Below are 24,327 nucleotides of genomic sequence, written 5' to 3' on the forward strand. Positions count from 1 at the left end.
TTATATTGAACTACATTTCTCTATAAAAGCGAGTAATTTATACATTCATAAATACGACAATCATACTCGGCTTTTACGAATACTATACTACGAAATTCATTATGCCTGACACTTAATTTAATTAAGTTAGGGCTGAGAGTTATTCACAACTTTTCGTTAATGGTTTTTGAGTGAGACGCTACTATTCATTAGCTGAGTTTAATTACTTAACCTGCCCCACACTGCTATAATCGTTAATCTTCGGAGCGAGGTACATATGTATAGATCTATATGGGGTCGACAACCCCACCTGCAGTTGCTAGCTACAACCATCGACTGATCAATCGTAGCAGGTGATATGTGTCTACGATCGTTACTACGACGTCCAATGAAGCGTCGTAGGGAGGGGTACTTTTCGTCCATTGCTCGATTATAGAACTCACTAAAAACATTAATACAAATTTCTCTCTCTCTTACTACAACCATAGGTTTGGTTGCCTTCAAGTATATTTTTTAAGTATGGAAATTACTTATACAAAGCATTCATTTTGACTTTTAAGAAGTCATTACAAGTACATTTTATGTATGGAAATTAGTTATGGAACATAACATTTTAGCTTTCAAAGATTCATTATAAACACAGTTTTAAGTATGGAAGTTACTTATACAAAGCATTCATTTTGACTTTCAATGAGTTATTACAAGTTAATGTTAAAAGCATGAATTTACTCATATCAAAATACATTCTTGGCTTTTAAAGACTCTTTGCAAATACTGTTTTTAACGATCGTTATACATACAAAGATAATACTTTTTAGACTTATTAAAAGTATTACTGTGTTAGCAGAACACCTGTGACACTCACCAACCTTTGTGTTGACTTTGAAAACTACATGTATTCTCAGGAAAACACTAGACAAGCATTCAATACAGATTGGATTACAGGTGACCTAGTTTACTTACTATTGTATTAAATGCCTATTTGTTGAGGCAATTCATGTATTATTATTATTATTTGTAAAAAACATTGTATTCAAATATCAAGATGGAACATGAATGCTATTTTTCTTATTGTTGTACTTGTGCTATATATTCAATTTGCCTGTGATCCATGAACTTAGTCGCACAGCCCGGCGTGTTCCGCCGCCTCGGCCAGGGGTGTGACAAAGCTTCACATCAAAGGGTAAGTGATTATCATACAACTCTTGAAGACCCATAACGAATTTCTACAAGTTTTAGTTATTTTTTCCATTATTTTCAATTTCTAAGCCATGTTCTTGCCAAGAACCTTTGTTGGTCTTGATGTTTGTAGATCACCACCAAAAGCATGTTGCATGTTGTGTAAAAAGTGATGATCCATGATCAAACCAAAGTCAAGAGCAAAGGTGAGAACATGTAAGCCTTATCTAGCACCAAAAACCAATTTTTCAAAAGTTTAGTCTCATCTAGATTGGTTGCATGTAAGATCAAATGGTCAGAAACAAGTATTTCTACAGAATATCTTTAATATAATGTTGTTCTATCTCAATCTAAGCAAATGAAACTGATATCATTAGGTAAAATAGAAGTTTGAACTATGTTTTCATGAGTTTTACTCTTCAACATTCTGGCAGATTTGTTTACTTGACTTTAAAAAGTCATAACTCACTCATTTCTTGACCTAATCACAATATTCTTTTTCTGACGACTTTTACCTTAGTTAAATTTCGAACCTAGGTGGCCTTACTATAAAACATTAAGAATTTGATTTTTGGCGATTTTTACAAAATGGTTGTGCAAACAACACTTTTTTTATTGATCACTAGTTTTTCATTACATGATCAAAGACCTTAAACCCCACAATAAATCTGGAGAATTTTTTTAGCAACTTGACATATTTATCCCAGAAGAACTAAAATTTCATGAACTAAAACATTATAAAAGTTTCTACACAAATTGTTGAACTTTCAGCTACATTTGGAACTCATGCACCATATAGTGCTACACTTCAAAACTTGATGGGGGTTTAATACCCCATTTAGCTCCAAAATCCTTTTAAAGCAAATTGTTTTATGAAAGGTTGTGTCTTTAAGAGATGTTCTATGAAACCCCAAGTGCTTAAACAAAATCCTTATTTTTCTACAAAAATAAGAATTTAATGGCTATAAATTCAAAATAATCATTTACCGATGAGATAAAAATCTGAAAACTTATATAACAGATGTATTCACAAAATAAGGATACCATATAAATTTTTATACAATTTGGTCACTGTTTGGTATTTTATTCAGATTTTGGATTAAATTAGAACATCAATTTACAAAAACAGGTTCATAGGACTCAAGGGCTTAAATCAAAATTTTTACCAACTTTTGTAACGTTATGAGAACCTGTAAAAATTAATTTGGGAATTTTTGCAACTGTTTTTTTTTTATTTTTAATTTTTCCTATTAATTAGACTTAAATTGAAAATAAATATCAAAATGACCTTCAAAATTCTCTATAAACTTTCTGGACACTAATACCCTCTGTTAGAACAAAAATATTAATTTTTACAATTCTTGGAGTTCATTTTCATGCCTTTATAGATTTTTGAACACAAGGCACCGTGAATTCAATAATACCAATAATGAACCAAACAAACTTTGGGCACTTTGCGACACCACTAGTTGGATAGGTAGATCCTAGACAATGGTTTAGTGAAGTGTATCTCACTAGAAACTATTTTTTTCCATAGGGCACTAGTAGAAATCGATCTTTACAACACTGAAGCGCGAAGCTCGAACTGCAAACTCACCCTAGTGAGTACTGTTTTCATGTTTTGGGGTGGAAAGCGTGCTACTGTTTTATCAGCTATCCGTACTATTTTATGAACTTGTGGAACATTGTTTTATGAACTTGCTGAAATCTATTTTATGAACTTGTTGAGCCTTGTTTTATGAACTTGAGAAACTTGGAACGATACTCATTTATGAACTTTCTTTTATGAACTTGTGCTATGAAATTTTTGATATGAACTTGTTACGAGCTTTGCATGTTAAGTCCCCGAGAACCAAACTACAACCTATTAACTCGTATTCGAGCTGACGGTCTTATGGATAGCGCTATTTGGGGTAGACGTCCCCCACTCGCCGAGAACCGTGAGTGCATATTTCTGTGAACTGACATCATAGGAACCATAGACATGATGGAATGTGGCAAGAACGGTCATTAGGCTTGGTAGTAAACGGAGTGCTTTGGAATTCAACACTCATTTTGAGCTGGAACTTTTGTTGAACAAATCTATATTTTCTTACTGAAATGATGTACCTTTACAAACCTGTGAAATTACCAACTATTTCATAGTTGACCCTCGTTTTTGAATGTTTTTCAGGAAACGGTTAGTGAGCCAGTTTAAGACGCCACAATGATTTATGTTTATTGCTCTTGTTATGTACTAGACTATGTAGCATGGAACTAAAATGTAATATTTTTTCGAATATGATGTAAACATAAATTGCTCAATGATTATGGTTGGTAATCCTATTTACCTTGTGTTATGAGACCTTAGTCTGTCACCTTTTGTGTTTCTGCTTTAACGGGCTGTGACAGTTTTATACATGCCAAATTTCTTGACAGTGTTCGTAAGCTTGAGAAATCCATTTATGGATTGAAACTAGCATATCGCAGTTGGAATCTTTGCTTCCATGCGAAAGTCAAAGAGTTTGACTTCTCTAGAAGTGAAGACGAGTCATGTGTACATGTCAAATCTAGTGGGAGTATAATGACTTTCCTAGTCTTGTATGTTGATGACATACTCCTTATAGGAAACGACCTTCCAACCATGCAAGAAGTTAATTCTTCGCATGGGAAGTGTTTCGCTATGAAGGATCTAGGGGAAGCGTCCTATATTCTAGGAATAAGCATTCATCGGGACAGAAAGAATCTTCTTATTGGTCTCAGCCAGAGTACATATTTGGATAAAATACTAAAGCATTTCAGTATGAAGAATTCAAAGAAAAGGAAATTTCCCATTCATAGTACTATCAAGTTGAGTAAGAGTCAAAGTCCAAGTATTGATGAAGAGATTAATGACATGAGTCGAGTCCCATATGCTTTGGTTGTAGGATCGATCATGTATACAATGACTTGTACTCTCTCTAGTGTGTCTTATGCTTTGAGCATGGTTCTTTGATTTCAGGGAAATCCTAGCAGAGACCATTGGATTGTGGTGAAGAATATTCTTAAGTATCTGTGAATAATGAAAGACGTGGTTCTAGTTCTTGCTGGCAGTGATACATTAAGAGTGAGTGGTTACAGTGACGTCGGATTTCAAACCGACCGGGACAACTTTTGTTCGCAGTCTGGTTGGGTGTTCTTACTGAATGGAGGCCCGGTTACTTGGAAATGTTCCAAACAAGACACGGTGGTTGATTCCGCGTTTGTTTCAGAGTACATTACATCCAGTGAAGCATCGAAGGAAGCGACTTGGCTGAATAACTTTATCGGAGATCTCAGAGTCGTTCCAACTATTCATGAACCCATGAAACTGTTTTGTGATAATGAAGGCAAGGTTGCTTTGACAAAAGAACCAAAGGATCATGGTATATCTAATCATATCGATAGAAAGTACCATTACGTTTGACATCGGGTAGAACAAGGACACCTTCTGGTGAAGAGAGTATCATCAAAAGATAATGTTGCAGATCCTTTCACAAAGGCTCTAAGTAGAGTCAAACACTACCAGCATGCTAGGAGCATAGGCCTAAGAGACGATATTAATTTTAGTAGTTAGGTCATATGTTTGAAACTTGTAACAAAAATAAATGTAATTGATTTGGTGAATGAATAATAGAGAATTATTTATGAGTATCATACTACCTTATTCAATTATTTATTCTTGTGTTTCTTTTTGCATGTTTGCACTTCCTGTGTAATTTGAATTATTCGAACTTCCACAGTCGTTCATACTTTTGGAAGTAAGTAATGAATTAATACTGTCATGAATTGATTATGGATTGTCGATTGAGGTTAAGACATTGCAATTTGAATTTCTCCAATATTCATAAGTACTTTGAAAATAGGGATTTTAAGTATTGGATAAACCCACGCTTAGATATTACTTCATGTATCTTGTCACAAGTAATTCTAAGATGATAATATCTTCTATTCTTAAAACATAGATATATAGTTCATTGTTTATAGATTAGTTATGCATTGGTTTACTCAAACGCATCTCATAATTGGATGTTATTAAGGGTAATTTCATGTGTGATTTGATCTGTGAATTGTATGACTATGTAGTCAATGTAAATCGTTCCTTTTTCCCTAACAGGAAAAGCGATATGATTGGGCCCCTCGATGACTTGATGTTGACTATATAGTGTTGGGCCCAGCTAGGACTAATTGATGGTTTCGATTTGAAGTCCAATTTAGTCTTTACAAATCGGGAAATAGGGGAATAGAATTTTGGAAAAATAGATTGATTATGATCCATGTCTCGTGTTGATACGATATCCTGAAGAGTGAAAGAATAGCTGATCACTTATCTTAGGGCCAATAGTTGATTTGAATCGGAGTTTGGCAGTGGCTTTGGAAAGCACTCTTTATTGTTTATTTCAAGGTCTATACTTGCAATTGTAGTTACAAACTTATCCAAGTGGGAGACTGTCAGGTTAAGGTGTCTAAGGCAATAACTAAATTGGAATATTTTAGAATTAGAGGCAAAGTCCTTTTTCGGGTTGCCCTCAAAACTAGTATTTGGATATAATGACTTTTGGAGGAAGAGGTTGAATTGCTAATTTATTATATGATTAATAAATTGGAATAAATAGTTTATTAATATATTATATGATATATATATTAAAATTAATTAATAATAATTAATTTGGAATTAATCATAAATTAATTGGAATTAATTTTGGGATTAATTGAATTGATTAAAAGTGCAAGCACTGTTTAGTTATTTATTGAAAGTTGAACCAGGAAAACTCTAGAACCTCATGGGATGGGGATGAACAAAAATTTTCTAGGAATAACCTACAATTTTACTTCATGAGGCTAAGGATAAGCAGTTAAGACAGCTTGATTATTATATTAATTAATTTGGGCCTTATCCCAAAAACATTAGCTTTGGCCTCAAGTTTCCTTCAGCTATATAAACCCCTCCCTGGCTCTTATTATTTTGGTCCACTCCTTCTTGCCTTCATAGAGCCAAAATTTTGCTTAAGCCTCCTCTCTCCTCAAGTCTTCTTGCTACTAGGGTTTTGGGTACAAGCCATTAGAGGCATCCATTCCTTTCGTGCTAGCTTTCCAAAAATTTTAAGAAGGATTCAACTTTGATTATTAGCAATAATAATCTAACGTTATGTAACCCTAATTTGATGTGAATTTAGATTTCATAGCCTCTCTCCTAGGGTTTCTTGATATTCATAGTTAGTTGCTATCAATAGAGAAAACATAGATCCTTTCTAGGTTGCATGTGAACTTAAGGGTTTAAGTGTTTTTTCCGCCACATGTAAATTTTATAACCGAGAAAACCCATCAATAGAGACTCACAGTAGCGGTAGAAAATTTCTAAAAAAAACATTAATATATAATTTAAAATTATACTTACATATAGTAAAACATACTTTTTGTCAAAAAAGTACATCCTAAATAAACATGCTTTCAGACAAGAAAGTGCATTCTTAACAAACACTATTTTGGTTAAGAAAGTGAAACACCAAAAATTTTAGACTAAATTTTTCATTTTTAATTTACCAAAAACAAAGTTTCACAAACCAAGTCATCATACACATAATTACCCAAAACAACCATTATCACCAAATATCAGAGTTTCTCAAACTGTCATAGTAACAATTCTCCCAGCGATTGTGTACAATCGTACATTCGCCTTCCTGCGGTCCTCATAAGTACCTGAAACACATAAATTAACAATTGTATGAATGAATCTTAGTGAGTTCGCCAAGAGACCACCTACAGCACAACATAAATAAACAGTTATGGGTTATCAACCACCAAGGGGACTATCAACAGTCCCAGTGGGCAACAACATGCCTGTCACACCCCAAAACCAGAATGGCGGAAACATTCGGGGGTGGATGACTTCACGTAGTATCATAACAGTTGAATATTTGTAAAGAAAGTAACCCAACCATCATAAATATAATAAAAGTTACATTGTTGCATGTAATACATGTTTCAAAAGAATATTACAAATATGATGATTTAAAATGTTTTGATAACAAACGCCTTATCGTTCCTTCTCCAAAAGCTGATGGTTACATGTATTACTGATTCCCAGAGAAATACAGGTAGTTTCGAAAAAGTGTCAACAATTAAGTTGGTGAGTTCATAAGCGTTTTTGTACTAAAATTTGTATGTCTTTCGGTAAAATAATTGAATGTTTTTTCCAGAAAATCCAATATTTTCTATGTATGTGTGATAGTTTGAAAAAGTGCCAAAGGCTGGGATGCAATAGTATCTTTTATGCTAAAATAGTGAAAGTGGATTTATACATATATAATGTAACACTGAATGCATTTACGAGTCTCGTAAATCAAAATATTTCGATATTCCATGTGAGATTTAGAACCATGCTATTGACCCAGACTGCCTGTAACAACGTTCTTCAGGCGTTGCCGTGTTATGACGTTTGTCACCCCAGACCTGCCGATCTAGCTGTAGCTAACAGTTTAGGTGCGGGATTGTCAATCCTGTATAGATCTATACACAAGTATCACGCTCTCCCTACAAGAGATTATGGTTTATTATACAGGACATGAAATGCGTACTCGAGACTACGGTGAAGTCGGATGTCTCACAAAACTTAGTTTCAATAGATTTACGGAATGAAAAGTCCACATTACTTGTAAATAAAAGTATTTCCTTTTTATCGTGTTTATATAAAGTTGTCATGAATATTTCGTAAACTATACCTATTATAGTTTTTCAAAAGTGTGTTCCATTTGGTGATAAAAAAATAAGTTGACGTAATACCAACTTTGCATGTAAAGTGTAACGTGGATATTAATGTTGTTTAACATTTATAAACAGGATGCAAGTTTCTTGGGATTCTCGGAGCTTCGGACCTTCGTCGGAACTTGGATATGTAACCGGGGTGTCGGGGTCGTCTCGGGATGCTAAACGTAGAGTAGAAGTGAGAGAGAAAAGGGAAATGAGCAAGGGAAGTCGGAACCCTCGCATCTTATTTATAGGGGGCTGCCAGGCTTCGTACGCTGGGCGTACTCCGAAGTACGCGGGGCGTACCCTCGTACGTGGGGTGTACGTCAGCGATGAGGTCTCCGGTCTCTGGTCTTCGGATGGGACGGTAGTAGAGGGTGTACGGGCGACGTGGCCAATCCGAGGCCGTACATTGGGTACGCTGGGTGTACTCCGAAGTACACTGGGCGTAACCCTTCGGATAAGCCTCGAAGTGTGTGCCCAAAACTTCAAAAATGCGTAACATTCTCATACAAGCTCCGTTTTTTACGTTCTTTATATCCACGCGTAGGGGAGAATATACTCTACAACTCTCGTTTAGACTTCATTGACAAATTTTGATTTTATTTTTTAATAATATATTTTTAACAGGCGGGGACAAGATAAATCCGTTAAAAATTCAGAACTTCTTCATCTGACGTCCGTTTTCGTCTGTCTTTTTACCGTTGTATTACCATTGATGAGATCTTCGATACTCGTTTAGGTCGTGTTGGCTAAAAGTCACTCGATCTCTATTTCGAGTTTTTAGCTGTCTACTACTGTTCCGAAATTTAGAAAAATCATAACTTCCTCATACGAAGTCAAATTTGGGCGTTCGTTTTATGCATGCTCACGGTTTAACCTAATCTATGACTTTCGTTTAAATACCTAAGGCTAAAAAGTATTTTATTGAAATTTCACTTTTTACGCTTAGCAGTGTTTTACTAGCTGTGTCGCGGATTTTCGATTGGTCATAAGTTCTTCGTTATAACTCGGATTTGAGTGTTCTTTATATTTCTGAGAACCTTGACACAATCTTTAATATTTTATGTATCCCAATTGAGACTTTAGAACACTACATTTTTGACATTATTTTATTACATCAAATATAGTTTATAATATTTGACTTTTTTTTAACATTACATTGACTCGAAATATCGGGTTGTCACATCATCTCCCTGTTAGAGGGAATTTCGTCCGGAAATTTAATCTAAGATAGAGTTTATGGACTAGGAAAAAGATATGGGTACTTTTGTTTCATCTGATCCTTGCGTTCCTAGGTGTATTCAGGTCCTCGCTTGGCATTCCAACAGACCTTCACAATGGGTATGTGGCTTTGTTTAGTTCTTTTAATTTCCCGATCCATGATTTCTACTGGCTCTTCTACGAAGTGGAGACTCTCATTGATTTCAATTTCGTCCAGAGTGATGACGAGGGTCTCATCGGATAAGCACTTCTTTAGGTTCGACACGTGAAAGGTAGGGTCTACGTTATTGAGTTCCTGCGGTAATCGAAATTTATACACCACCGGGCTGATCCTGGCAAGGATCTCGAATGGTCCGATATACCTTGGGTTTAGTTTCCCACGTTTTCCAAAACGTATTTAACCCTTCCAGGGTGAGACTTTCAATAGTACCCGGTCCCCAACCTGGAATTCCAAAGGTTTCTGTCTTTTATCCGCATAACTCTTTTTTCTGTCTCTTGAAGCCTTCAGTCGTTCTCGGATTTGGACAATATTCTCTGTAGTCTCCCTTATGATTTCCGGTCCAGTGAGAGTGCTGTCGGGTACTTGACCTCTTGCTAGTTGCGTGTCACCCACTTCAGCCCAGCACAGTGTTGATCTGCACTGACGGCCGTAGAGGGCTTCAAATGGAGCAACCTTGATGCTAGTGTGATAGCTATTGTTGTACAAGAACTCAACCAATGGTAAATGGGTATCCCAAGCTTTACCAAAATCGATCACACAAGCTCTTAGCATATCTTCCAAGGTTTGAATGGTCCTCTCACTCTAACCGTCAGTCTGTGGGTGGTAGGCGGTACTCATGTCCAACCTTGTTCCTAGAGATTGTTGTAGTGACTGCCAGAACCTCGAGGTGAATCTAATATCTCGGTCCGAGATAATGGATATTGGTACACCATGTAGTCGTACAATCTCCCTGATGTATGTTCTAGTTAGTTTCTCTAGCTTATCTGTTTCCTTAATTGGTAGGAAGTGCGCGGATTTGGTTATCCTGTCGACGATCACCCAGATGGTGTCAAGTCCACCTGCTGTCTTGGGTAACTTGGTTATAAAATCCATGGTTATCCGCTCCCACTTCCACTCGGGTATTTCCGGTTGTTGCAACAATCCCGAGGGCTTTTGGTACTCTACCTTGACTTTGGCGCAAGTCAGACATTTGCCTACATTGGTAGCGATTTCGGCATTCATGTTTGGCCACCAATACATGTTCTTGAGATCCAGATACATTTTATCCGATCCAGGATGTGTGGAGTATCGAGTCTTATGGGCTTCATTCATGACAACATCTCTGAATCCGCCAAACTTCGGCGTCCAGATCCGATTCATGAAGTAACGAACTCTGTCATCCTTGACTTCAAGATTCTTATCCATTCCTCTTAAGGCTTCATCCACCACATTTTCGGATTTCAAGGCTTCTATTTGAGCTTCCTTGATTTGTATGGACAGGTGTGAATGGATCGTCATAGTTAAAGATTTCACTCGGCGGCCCGAGTATTCCTTTCGGCTGAGAGCATCAGCTACTACATTAGCTTTCCCAGGATGATAACGAATTTCGCATTCGTAATCGTTCAGTAGTTCTACCCATCGCCTTTGTCTCATGTTGAGTTACTTTTGATTGAGGATGTGTTGAAGGATTTTATGATCGGTGAAGATTGTACATTTCGTCCCGTAGAGATAGTGCCTCCAGATCTTTAGAGCGAAAACGACTGCTCCTAGTTCGAGATCGTGTGTGGTATAGTTGACCTCGTGCATCTTGAGTTGTCTCGAGGCGTATGCGATGACCTTCCCTCGTTGCATTACGGCACATCCAAGTCCCTGGTTTAACGTATCACAGTAGACCACAAAGTCTTATGTTCCTTCTGGCAAAGATAATATAGGTGTGTTGCATAGGGCTCGCTTTAGTGTTTGGAATGCAACGTCTTGTTTTTCTCCCTAGCTGAAGGTTACCCCCTTCTGAGTCAGGGTGGTAAGTGGCTTATCAATCTTCGAGAAGTTTTGTATGAACCTCCGGTAATACCTGGCAAGGCCCAAGAATTGTCGGATTTCTGTTGGAGTCATTGGAGTTGTCCAGTTCTCGATTGCCTTGATTTTGGAAGGGTCCACGTGTATCCCCTCCTTGCTGACCACGTGACCTAGGAAATGTACTTTCCGAATCCAAAGTTTGTACTTTGAGAATTTTGCGTATAGCTTCTCTGTCCTTAATGTTTCCACGACATGTCGGAGGTGTTGGCTATGTTCCTCCTTGCTCCTTGAATAGATGAGTATATCATCTATGAAAACGATCACAAATTTGTCCAGGAAAGGACGACACACTCGGTTCATCAAGTCCATGAACACTGCCGGTGCATTTGTCAATCCAAAGGGCATCACTACAAACTCGTAGTAACCATAGCGAGTTTGGAATGCCGTTTTGGGAATGTCTCCTTCCAGGACACGAAGCTGGTGATACCCAGATCTTAAATCGATCTTTGAGAAGTAGCTCGCACCTTGTAGTTGGTCGAACAAATCGTCTATGCGCGGTAAGCGGTGTCGGTTCTTGATCGTGAGTTTGTTTAGTCCAGGTAATCGATGCACATGCGAAAAGATCTGTCCTTCTTCTTTACGAACAGAACCGGTGCTCCCCAAGGTGAGAAGCTCGGTCTGATGAATCCTTTTCTTAGAAGCTCGTTCAGTTGGCTGGATAATTCCTGCATTTCTGCCAGTGCTATACGGTACGGCGATTTTGCTACTAGGGTAGCTCCGGGAATCACGTCGATCCTGAACTCGACTTGACGTTCTGGTGGGACTCCTGGAAGATCTTCAGGGAAAATTTCGGGGAAATTGCAGACTTCCGGAATATTCTTTGCGAAGGTATTTTCGGGGTTTGACGCAAGAGATGATTTGTAAATTGGTACCGGGTTTATCCCCATAAATGATAAGAGTTTTGCCGATTGGCAGATTAAGGCGAACGGCCCTTTCGTGACAAAGTATATCGGCATGGTGAAGGCTTAACCAATCCATACCGATGATGACATCAAAGCTTCTTATAGTGATCGGCATTAAATCGATTTGGAACGAGTGTTCATTTAAATCTAACGTGCAGCCTATGTACATATCGTTTGTGCTTTCTGTTTTACCGTTTGCCATTTCTACTGTAAAGATCTTATTAAGTGCTTGGGGTTTTTGATTAAGTAAGTGTTTCAATTTATGACTCACGAAACTTCTCTCGGCACCACAGTCAAAGAGTATGCATGCATAAATGTTGTTGAGGAGAAACGTACCCGCAACCACTGTGGGATCGGCCATTGCCTCGTTCTGCCCTATTGCCAGCACTCTTCCTACACCGCCAGCATTCTTTGCCTTAGGGCAATCTCTCTTGTAGTGCCCAGTATCCCCACACCCATAACATGTCTGGCTCACTCCAGCACCAGGAACTTGGGTGATTGGTCGCGTCTGTGCCTTACAGAAACGGGTAGTGTGCCCTTTCCTGTCGCAGTTTTTACAGTGCATCTCCCGACAATAACCGTTGTGATGGTAATTGCACTTGTTGCACTTTGGTAGGTTCCCAACATATTGTTTTACCGACGTAGGGGTAACAGGGACATCAGTGGGGGCAGTAGCGACATGGACCGCCACTATTTGTTTCTTTGAAGGTTCTTGCGAAGTTTGACCTTTCCTCTTGTTCCAAAACTTCTTCTTGTTGTTCTTATTGCCATTGCTGTTATTGTTGTTGCTTCCTTTGGTTGGTTCCGGGACGATGGTCGTGACATCTTAGCAGACCACATGATCGACGAGGGACTGTGCTAGTTGTTTGGCACTGTCGAACGTCGTGGGTTTGGAAGCTAGCACACCTCCTCGAAGCTGGGGCGATAGCCCCCAGACATACCTTTCCACCTTCTTGCTTTCTGGGGCCATCATCCCTGGGCAAAGTATTGTCAAATCACTAAACCTATTCATATAGGTTGTGATGTCCGAGCCCACCATAGACAATCCCCAAAGCTCCTGTTCAAGCTTCTGGATCTCGCCCCTTGGGCAGTACTCTCGCAATAGCATTTGCTTCAGGTTCTCCCAACCCATGGAGTTTGCCACTACCAGAGTTAGTGACTTGACGTGGCCATTCCACCACGTTAGGGCTCTTTCGGAGAAAGTACAGGCGGCAAATTTTACTTTGCTCTCTTCGGGGCATGAGCATATCTCGAACACGGCTTCCGTTTTCTCTATCCATTGGGATAGAGCCATTACTCGCCCAATTCCGTTAAAGGGTATGGGTTTGCTGTTGGAGAAGTCCTTATAAGTACATTCCCCGGAACGTCCCTGGTTTTGGCCATTAGTAGAGCTATTTATTCCTCCCCCTTATCCGTTGTTACTCATTTGAGCCATTGCTGCAGTTACGACAGATGTTACAACGGCCTGCAAGGTAGCAGCATATCACACCCCCAAACCAAGGATGGCGGAAACGTCTGGGGGTGAAGGACTTCATGTTGGTTTTTGAGCATTCTAACACTCCTATCGTGTACAAGCAACCCTAAAAACCTTGGATCTATGTTTTCTCTATTATACATGCAAATATTAACTATTCCAAGGTTTCATCCTAACTAGCATATTATGAAGCACCTATACTACAAAGTTCTAGTTAGATGACATACCTTTTGATGTAGCTTGATGTCTTCAAGCTTTAAGAGCTTAGCCCCAATAGTGTGGAAGCCTCAAATGGAATCACAAATCACCAAAACACCTTGGAAGAACTTGAGAGAATATGTATGCACACTAAAATCGGCCCACTCTTATTTTCACACACTTGTGCGAATTTTGTGAGCCAAGGACCCCTTTATATATTATGGAGGATTAGGGTTACATCCATGTAAACCCTAATACCCATGACCTTTCATTTACATAGGATCCATGGGTTAAAAGCTCCATGGACCATCCATGAAAGCTTAGCCCAACCTAAATGAACTTGGCCCATTCCATATATATAACAGTCCATATTTAATTACTTCTTTTTGATCACTTAATTAATTCTAAATTAATTCTTGATCAATACTAATTAAATAATATGATTCCATATTAATATATTAGAACTTATAATATATTAATATAAATCATAAATATACTATTCTCAAAAGACTATCCATATAAATTGTACCGGTGAAGTGCAACCCAAATGGACCATGTCGGGTCGGGTCAAGTACATACTAAATATAGTTATGGACTTAGACATTAATCCAACAGTCTCCCACTTGGATAAGTCTAAAACTATTATTGAGTATGACTTCAAAACCTAACTGGCAATCGTAGCTCTTAAAGCCGCTATCGAACTCTGACCTTGTCAATGACTTGTCCATTAGATAAGGGATCATATATTCCTCCATTCTAGATATCATATGGACTGAGACATGGATTATAATCATTCGCTCTGTCCAGTTGTTGTTTCCCGATTTTTGATTTATGATGACTGACTGATTGAACAAATCAAATCAGTCCTGGCTTGGCCAAGCACTCACATGTGTCATCGCTAAATCATCGAGGGGCCCACAGATATCGCTTTTATCCCGAAGGTAAAAGGAATGGATAAACTTCCACTCATATGGCTTGTTCTACTACTTGTTGAATCATACACAAAGGCACGTTTTATAACATCGAGTTACCAATGCGTTTTTGTGCAATCAATGTATAACCAAATCATAGTAACAACTCATATCTCTAGGTTTGATGAATATAAGATATTATCGTCTCATGATCACTCGTGATAAAATACATGAAGTGATTCAAATGAGCGCGGGTTGAATCCAATACTCAGAACTTATGAGCATTCATGAGTGTTGTAGCACCACTTTGTCCACCAACTTAGACCTCTACAAACCAACCCATGACAGTCTTGATTCATATCTACTTCCAACATATGACCGACTGTGGATGGTTTGAATAACTTAATCATTCAGGAAGAGCGACTTAGTTATTCTGGAAGTCAAAACATGCAAAGTGAAACACAAGAATAAATTAATCAAATATGGTATCAAACCCTATGAATATAAATAAACACTTTTATTTATCATCATATTGATTACTCATTATTCATTGTTTCGGTTTTATCAACTTTATACTTGAATTAAAAACACTAGTTGTCCCATGCTCCAAGCATGTACACTATGTTTTTCTTAAACAATAGCTTTGCATTACACCAAGTATGCACTCTATGTTTGTCTATGATCCTTACTTTGTGAAATAAACCAATTGAACATAATTTCAATGATTCTAATTTCACACTCCCAAATCCTTATCGAAAAATGTGAGAATTTCAAATTCCTATCATTTATCGAAATCTATTTAGATTTTAAACTTATATGCACTGACCCTCCTGTAATGAATATGTACAAAGTCACAAAGACTTGTCAACAGTCATTATAAGGTATTCAAATGGAGATCAACTCCATGGAAACTAAGTCTCATATTCAAAGTACATTGCTTTGGACATGCTTCTTGCATTAAGTTTTCTAATCTTACACATATAACTTCCACCTATGGAGACAACTCCATATTCTCATTTTGACTATCACTGCTGAATAAGAGATGCCTCTTTTCAGAATATGTCAATATGGTCCTTCCAAAATTAGCACTATACTTCCAACTGTCCCTGAGCAACCAATCTTTGGTAAACCTCAGATTGTCCTCGACAATTGCTTAATCATTTTAGTCATATCCAATTCTAGACCTTTTCCCTTCTTAATGCCTCTGGGCATTTGGAAAAATTTAGAAATGACAAATATTATAGCACATGCAATCGATCCTGTACCCAAAGCAAATGGTACACGATTCATGATGTCTCACATAAAGACATGATTCTAGACCAGTCTTTTGCTACAATATTTTTATTTGCCATGTTTTCAAAATTTGACTATAAAGAGGGATGTCGTAATCATAATCGAATTTTGAGAAGGCAATATATAGAATTTCCTTAAGTTGAACCAATCCAACATGAAATTCATATATATATTCTTGACTAAAGATGATTAAGGTCTAAATCTAAGCCTTTAGAACTGAAATGAAGTATATCCTCTCCCTTAATTATAGCAAAACAACTTTTTCAATCCCTGCAACCTCACTAATTGAAACTTTTGTTTTCTATAATTAACATTGCTAACTTGCAACACTAACAATAATTATGATGCTCCCACTAACATGATGATTATTAGCATAACGCTTATGCTCCCACTAGCTTTGACATGTACTCAGAAATCAGTTGGACTTCTAGAAATCAATACTTTATTGACTTTCTTACCGAACTTCAGATTTCCGATACGAGATGCTTTGATAAAACTTTATCAAAATCATACACCTTTCCTTAGATAGCATGCATGTGTGTCTAAACAATTTCAGAACTATGAAAAGGGATGTCGTAATCATAGTCTCAATTGTTTAGACCTTTTGCAATCTGCTTCAAATCTACTTGGTGGAAGTGTTTCCTCACCATCATTTTCATAAATCGGAGAGAAACCTTATAACCCTTAGATTTTATGGTGTATGTGTTCTTATCCATGTGAATCGTCAAAACCATAGTCACAAGACAAGGATAATGACAAATCCAAACTCATATGGACTGAACTTATGCAATTTTAACTTCTTGCCACCTGGCAGTACAGGGCCTGCCATTGCTTCCAAGTTGTTATGCAACCAATTGAGAACTTTGAGAACTCCTATGCAAAGCCAACTTTAACTGGAATGGGCACAGAATATGTCAACACGATAGGTTATAAACCTCAAGTCGTGTGCTAGTGAAGAACCTCAGGTTTTATTCTTGATTAGTTCTTGAAATTCTTTTTAGGATCTTTAAGACTTCCACTATCCTCTTGACATATAAGACTATCTTGCCAAATATTCAAGAGATAGTGCGGATTCTTTATCAAGACAAACACTTCACACAATTGGCCTTAGTTGGTCTTTGTTTTATCCAAAACATCACAACTTACCAATTTCAAAGGTACAAGAGTAGGACACTTTTACTCTTACATTTGACAAGTGTTTTAAACCTTTCTTTAAGATATGTCACTCAAGTTACAATCTTGGAGTATGACTCTAAGAATTGTTTTGGAACGAAGTATGACTCATCTTCCTGATCTAACCATTTCAACAATTCATGACTCCTCTTCTTAGTCATAAGAATGCACTAAGATGACCTTTAGAGGACTAATTGTGATATGCTTTCTAAATCATTAAGATGATGACAAACATGATACTAAAGTACTCTCCCATATTTTCAGATTTGAGAAACTTTTATCTTTCTGCCTAATTTGATTCTTCCCATTCGTTCTGCCATACATTGAGACTTTTCCAATGTTTCAGAATTATACTTAAACTTGTAAGTATAACCATATTTACTAAACTTTAGTAAATCAAATAGTCTTAATGAGCTTTGTGGTGGACATGACCAGTGCACAAGAATGTGTACTCGATCCCTTTAGTCCTTCACTTGACTCACACATCCATGTGAACAAGTAATTAGTCTGGATTTTCCAATGGTTGAAAGTTCTCATTCATCATACTATTCAACTTGCATGATTCCAAGTTTCGGTCCAATTGAAACTTGGGCGATGAGGAACTTTCCTGATTTGGTAAATTTAGACACTACTACAAATGAAAGAATCAAATCCATTTTCCAATATTGCTGTCAGTGGAATCATATAAGCAACAATTTTCCACAAATGCCATTGTAAGGATACTTCAAATAAATAAAATTAAACAATTTTCTTTTATTTTAAAACTTTGCGGAAAAACTTATCCTTACAATCCACATGGAAAATTGTTGTTATCTATTCCTTAGCAATATATCATAACTTCTTAAGCAACTGCTCAAAATTCTGATGCGATCGAAATCCACCTTCACGATCAGAATCAGCATATACTTCCTTTAAGATTTCTCTCTATTCTTTGATTCTTAAAACATCAACATGTGACCAAGTCATATCATGTAATGAGGATCTCAGAATAGAACTTAACAGAGTTAGATAATGGGCTCTACCTGATGTAGAGTCAAACTTATTGACTTTAACATCCTTAGGTAAATTTGGCAGCTTTGCAATCAACGCCCCTTCCTTTGGAAAAATAAACATATGGACCCTTTGGTAATGAGACTATCTCAGACTTAGCCTTTCTCTTTACCATTTGGTCAACCGGGTTGACTATGGCCAATCCCTTTCCATTGGGAAGAGAATGCTTTTTTTGGATTTCCAGTGTCACCATTGTCACTATCCATAAAGTTTTTGGGAAGTTGATCTTCTAATCAAATTTGCTTTACTATCGTTCCAAATCATTGCTGATTCAACAGCACCAAGCAAATAGATATGATCATTAAGGTTCATGTCATAGTCTGTTTCATAGTAGTCCCAAAGGAACTCACTATGTGACTTAGAAAGTGATTGAACATCCAACTTTCTCAAGACTTTGACACCCAACTATCCCGGCTTGTCAATATGTGACTTCATCTCTAAGATGTGATCACACATAGACTTTGCTTGCCATTAGGGCTTGAGTGACCTTGAACTTGTGGGTTAGGGAGAATAATTGGAGGAGGTGGAGGAAGAGAAGTATGACTTCCATGAGCCAAACTCGGGAAGTCATATTCATTAGGAAAGCTTGGTTTGGGAAGATCATTGTTGTCTAAACCAGACATCAAAAATGGGAGAAATTCACGTAAAGTTGATTTATGTCCTTAATATAACACCCAATGTGATATATTAAGGCTAGGACCCAACAAACTATTTTATAACTTGGAAGAGGGATGCCGTAATCCAAGCTATAAAATATTTGAAGGTAGGTGAATCACGATTCACCAATTTCCACCAAGATAAACGAAATGTACTATTAGGTTTTAATTGGTTTTGAAACTCCTAGATTCTTTTGAGATTCATTGAACTTTTCAATGGCATGTTTCAATCTCGAGTGTGCCCTTCAGGTTTTGTGACTGGGATGCCGAGGATCACAAAACAAGGTGTGAAGTAACCATGCAAATATACTTGGTACCCTTAATATTTACCTCTCAATCGATGTGTCGGTTAACCACACACGCTCCAACGATACTATGATAAACATTAAGTTACCCTTTGCCTACCTTGTTAAGCCCAGGTTAGTGTGCCGGTTAACCACACACGCTCCACTAACAGCTTAAACAAAGTGCAAAGTGTAATTTCATGGATTAGCACCTTACTCACATTTTCCTAAGTAACTAAGATTGGGAATTTATAAGTGTTTAGTTACTTAGTATTTATCATTATACTTATAATGAAGGGAGAATTATAGTCCTTGTCCTACCTGTTCGGCTAACGACCCTCCACCGGTCAAGGAAGCGGTGAGTGAGAGTGGACACCCATTAAACTGTCATTTTATAGGCAGTAACCTTATACCCCCCTTATAGACCGGCTTCGTGAATGAGGCCTACTAATGGTAAGACGACTTGCTCTTATACATATAATATATTAAACTTTTAATATTATAATAGTATAAGGGTGTATTTTAGCCATTTAAAATACTTGGTGGTTTAATCTATTAATTAAACTAGACTTTTAATTTAAATAAACTCAAACCATATATTTATGGATTAATAATACTCTTTTAATTAAACGCTTTAATTAACTATTAATAAAGTCCATAAGAGTTAATTTGAACTATTCAACAAAACATCATAATTCCAATTATTTAACTCAAAATTAAAACCATTTAATTAATTGTTTAAGTTATGAACCCAGGAGTTTTAGAATTCAATTCTTTTTTTCATAAAAAACTTTTCTCAAATTCCAAAACTTGAGGGCAAGTTTTGTAATTCTTGAAAGCCTTTGGATTCCATAACTTATGGAATTAATGGTGTTTATGATGAAACTTTTCATGTTCCATAACTTAAGAACAAGTTGTGGAATTCTTTAAAACATTAACATCAAATTTTGTAACTCCATAAAACTTTGAATCAATTTTTTTTTTAAAAAAAAAACTTTCATATCCATAACTTATGGAAGTTTCAAAAACCCTTAAGATCATAACTTTAAAAAAAAACTTTTGAGCTCCAAAATTTTATGACAAAATATGTAACTCCTTAAAACATTTAGATCAAACTTTTAAAACTAATAAAATAATCATATGATTTTATCTTTTACTAAATTTGACCTAATTCAACTCAAATAACAAATGATTCAAATTTTACAAATAATTCGTTTTTCATAAAACAAGTAATTATCTTAAAATTTGACAAACGTCATGTTTTTTTTCCTTTTTTTTTTCCAACTTGAAAATAAAACATTTGCATCAATATAACAGAAAACAACCCATTGATCTGATACCACTGTTAGGTTTTGAGCATTCTAACACTCCTATGGTGTACATGCAACCCTATAAACATTGGATCTATGTTTTCTCTATTATACATGCAAATATTAGCTATTCCAAGGTTTCATTCTAACTAGCATATTATGAAGCACCTATACTACAAAGTTCTAGTTAGATGACATACCTTTTGATGTAGCTTGATGTCTTCAAGCTTAAGAGCTTAGCCCCAATGGTGTGGAAGCCTCAAATGGAATCACAAATCACCAAAATACCTTGGAAGAAGTTGAGAGAATATGTATGCACACTAAAATCGGCCCACTCTTATTTTCACACACTTATGCCAATTTTGTGAGCCAAGGACCCCTTTATATATTATGGAGGATTAGGGTTACATCCATGTAAACCCTAATACCCATGACCTTTCATTTACATAGGATCCATGGGTTAAAAGCTCCATGGACCATCCATGAAAGCTTAGCCCAACCTAAATGAACTTGCCCATTCCATATATATAAGAGTCCATATTTAATTAGTTCTTTTTGATCATTTAATTAATTCTAAATTAATTCTTGATCAATACTAATTAACTAATATGATTCCATATTAATATATTAGAACTTATAATATATTAATATAAATCATAAATATACTATTCTCAAAAGACTATTCATATAAATTGTGTCGGTGAAGTGCAACCCAAATGGACCATGTCGGGTCGGGTCAAGTACTTGCCAAATATAGTTATGGACTTAGACATTAATCCAACAATTCATGTATAATATCACAACAAGGAGTATAATAGTGTCCAAAGTAAATACAACCATCATAAATATAATTGAAATAGTTATACAATAGTATGTGTTTACATGTTTCCAATCAATTACACTTATGATGACAAAAATGAAATGTTTGACGATTTAACGTCCCATCCTCAAAAGCTGTTGATTTCCTGTTTCACTGAATTCCTGAGAATACAAGTAGTTTGAAAAAGCGTCAACAATTAAGTTGGTGAGTTCATAAGAGTTTTGTTTGAGAAAGAAACTGTTTTCCTTGTAAAAGCGACAAAGTATGTTTCTAGAAAACCCAATATTTTCTTTATTAAGTGTGAAATGAATGCTTCTATGTTATGCGATAATGAACCCTAGAAGGACCCATAGATTTCTTCTATAATTGCCCAGCATATGTAAGTTATATAAAATTTAAGTTAAATAAACCGTTGAATATAATGGGTCTGCCCTAGGTCCACAACCAAACAAGGAACAGGAGATGAGGCAGGCCCACCAATTCTAAGTCGATTGTGACTAAATTCTTATATAACTCTATCATATACACTTAGCAATTATAGTTGAAGTCTAATAATTCCAGCTATATGTAGTTTTAATAGAAATATGTTCCAAAGAAAATCCTATATTTTCCTTATTAAAGTTATGTAGTCCAAAATCCCAGGACCGAAAATAAACAAGTATTTTTCCATAATTAAAGATACAAAAGTGATTTTAAATCGGCATAAAACCCTTTTTGATTTGAGAAAAATCCCGTAAACATTATGTATTATGTGTTGTCTTAAATCCAAAGACCGAAAGTATACAGTATTATCCATACTTAAAGTAATTCCTGTGAGTTAAATCGACATAACTCGCTAATTTAAAAGTAAAACCCGTAAATCTTATGATTTGTTAATACCACATGTGAGTTATTATAACCATGCTAAGACTCAGACGGCCTCGTAATACGATGTTCTTCGGGCGTCGGAATCGAAATGACACTTGTCACCTCAGACCTGCCGGTCTAGCTGTTGCATGCAGCTCAGGTGCGGGCTTGTCAGACCCAATATAGATCTATATACAACTATCATGCTCTCCCTACAAGAGATTCTGGTTACAATTTACAGGACTTTTGACTTTGTTACTATGAAGGTAACACGAAGCGAATGTCTGACAAATTTATTCATTAACAGATTTACGTGAACTGAACTGAAAACCTTTGGTAAATGAGTTTGAAATGTAAATGATATATAAACTATACCTATTATAGTTTATCCAAAACGTTTGTAATGTAAAAGAACCCCTTTTATGAAAATACATTGGTGCTATGAGTACATAAACTATTACTATTATGTAATATATGAAAAACCCATTTGTTTTGAGAGTAAAACCTTTCTCATGTAGTAAAAATCCATAAACTATGCTTATTATAACTTATTGAATGAAAAATCCTTATCATAAATGACTAAATTTTCAGTTTATGATGATAAACTAACAAGAATATACATTCAGTATTTATAACTTATTGTTATACACTTTGCTCAACATAATACAAAGTGTTATGAAAGTTATAAGCTGTTAACTAGTTTTTAACCTTTTTGCACTGTCTTAGAAAAATCATAGAAACATCATACGAAGTTGAAAACTAAATCCGTAAATTCTGAGAGTTCATAAAATTTGTCTAGTTTATTCATAATTTTTATTATAATTTTTACAAGTCTCTAACTTGTGTTAAAATGTTCATATTCACATACTGGTCCGAATTCGTTTCTGAAATGGTAGGCAGTTTTGTAAAAATCACCATAAATAGTAGAAAAATCGTATGTAGATGTGCAAGTAATCATTTTAAAGGTATGAACCTGAACTATTTGCATATTAAACAGTTTTGAAAGATATTAAGTTTAAGACAGTCAAAACAGTCCGTGAATAAGACTCAACTTTTCTGATGAAAGCTGTTGTTTGAGTTTAGTCAAGTTTTTGGTGTTTTAACTTGTATTCCCACCCCCCTAAAACTTGAATAAAACATGAAAATGTAGGGGTATGAACTCACCTTGACCGATTTCTTGAAGAATGGAAGGTCGAAAACGAGGAGTATCAAGTCAAGAACACTTGATGAACACGTGAAAGTTTGGATGATCCTAAGAACGATTTTGGTGTTTAAATGTGTGTAGATGATTCATTGATGTTATGAAAACATGGAATAACACTTGAGTGTAGATGAAATACTTCCCAAAAAGTGAAGTAATAGCTCAAGAACACTTCCAAAAAGTGGCTGGAAGTAGAGAGAAAATAAGCTTCCTTGTGGGGTAAGAAAAGTGTAAACGTGTGGAAATCATCAAAGTAAATCAAGAGCTCTTCCAAGGGTTTCTTTATATAGATGTGGCTGGAGCAAGTTGTAAAGATGATAGGATGTTTGCCTTGGTTTGTGTGATTTGGATAGGGTTGGGTTAATGAGGAAGTGACACATGGACGCACTTGTAACATAAAATATCCTAAGCCCTTTTCTTTAATGTAAAATATTGATTTCTAATTAATAAATCCCTGGGATGTGATTAAAATATGAATATATAGAGTCTTATATGTCAAAATATGAGTTTGGGCGAAAATCGCACGTTAAAATCATGAAAAACGGGCTTAAAACGAAGTCAGGGTCGAAAACCGGGTAAAAGTTGCGAATCTGCGAAGTCAGGGCCGGAGGTTCGGTCTTAGGAGCTTAGAACCGAATGTAGGTTCGCTTGATGCATTAGAACCGAGAGGGGGGCTCGGTCCGAGCAGTCTCGCAGGCGAACACGGAAGAGGGACGGAAGGCGAAGTAGGCTAGAAGCGAAGGGTAGTTCGGGTTCGGTCTATGCGAGTTCGGTTCTCCAGAAGCTTCGGTCCTTGCAAGTTTCGGTCCAGGAGGCTTCTTAGGGTTTTGCTTCTTAGGGTTTCGCCTCTAAGAGGTTCGGCTCTAAGAGGGTTCGGCCCTAAATGGCCGTTTTTCAAATAAACTTCTCGTTTTGCGCGGTTTTTGACTAAGTTAAGGGTCGGGATGACTATAAAAAGTTGAGAGAGATTTTAAGAGAGATTTGGGAGAGATTTCACATACTTGGAGAGATTTGGGAGAGATTTCAC

General features: G+C 36.4%; 1 protein-coding gene across 1 annotated transcript; it reads left to right on the plus strand.

Annotated features, from left to right (window-relative positions):
* The first annotated feature begins 4,198 nt into the window (after window positions 1–4,198).
* LOC145105869 (secreted RxLR effector protein 161-like) lies at window positions 4,199–4,582 on the plus strand. Its single transcript, XM_079042949.1, has one exon. It carries the CDS (start codon window positions 4,199–4,201, stop codon window positions 4,580–4,582), a length of 384 nt encoding a protein of 127 aa, XP_078899075.1.
* Window positions 4,583–24,327: the final 19,745 nt, after the last annotated feature.

Source organism: Lactuca virosa, chromosome 4 (assembly GCF_052849685.1).
Source record: "Lactuca virosa cultivar CGN04683 chromosome 4, Lactuca_virosa_CGN04683_v6, whole genome shotgun sequence".
NCBI classification, from domain to species: domain Eukaryota; kingdom Viridiplantae; phylum Streptophyta; class Magnoliopsida; order Asterales; family Asteraceae; genus Lactuca; species Lactuca virosa.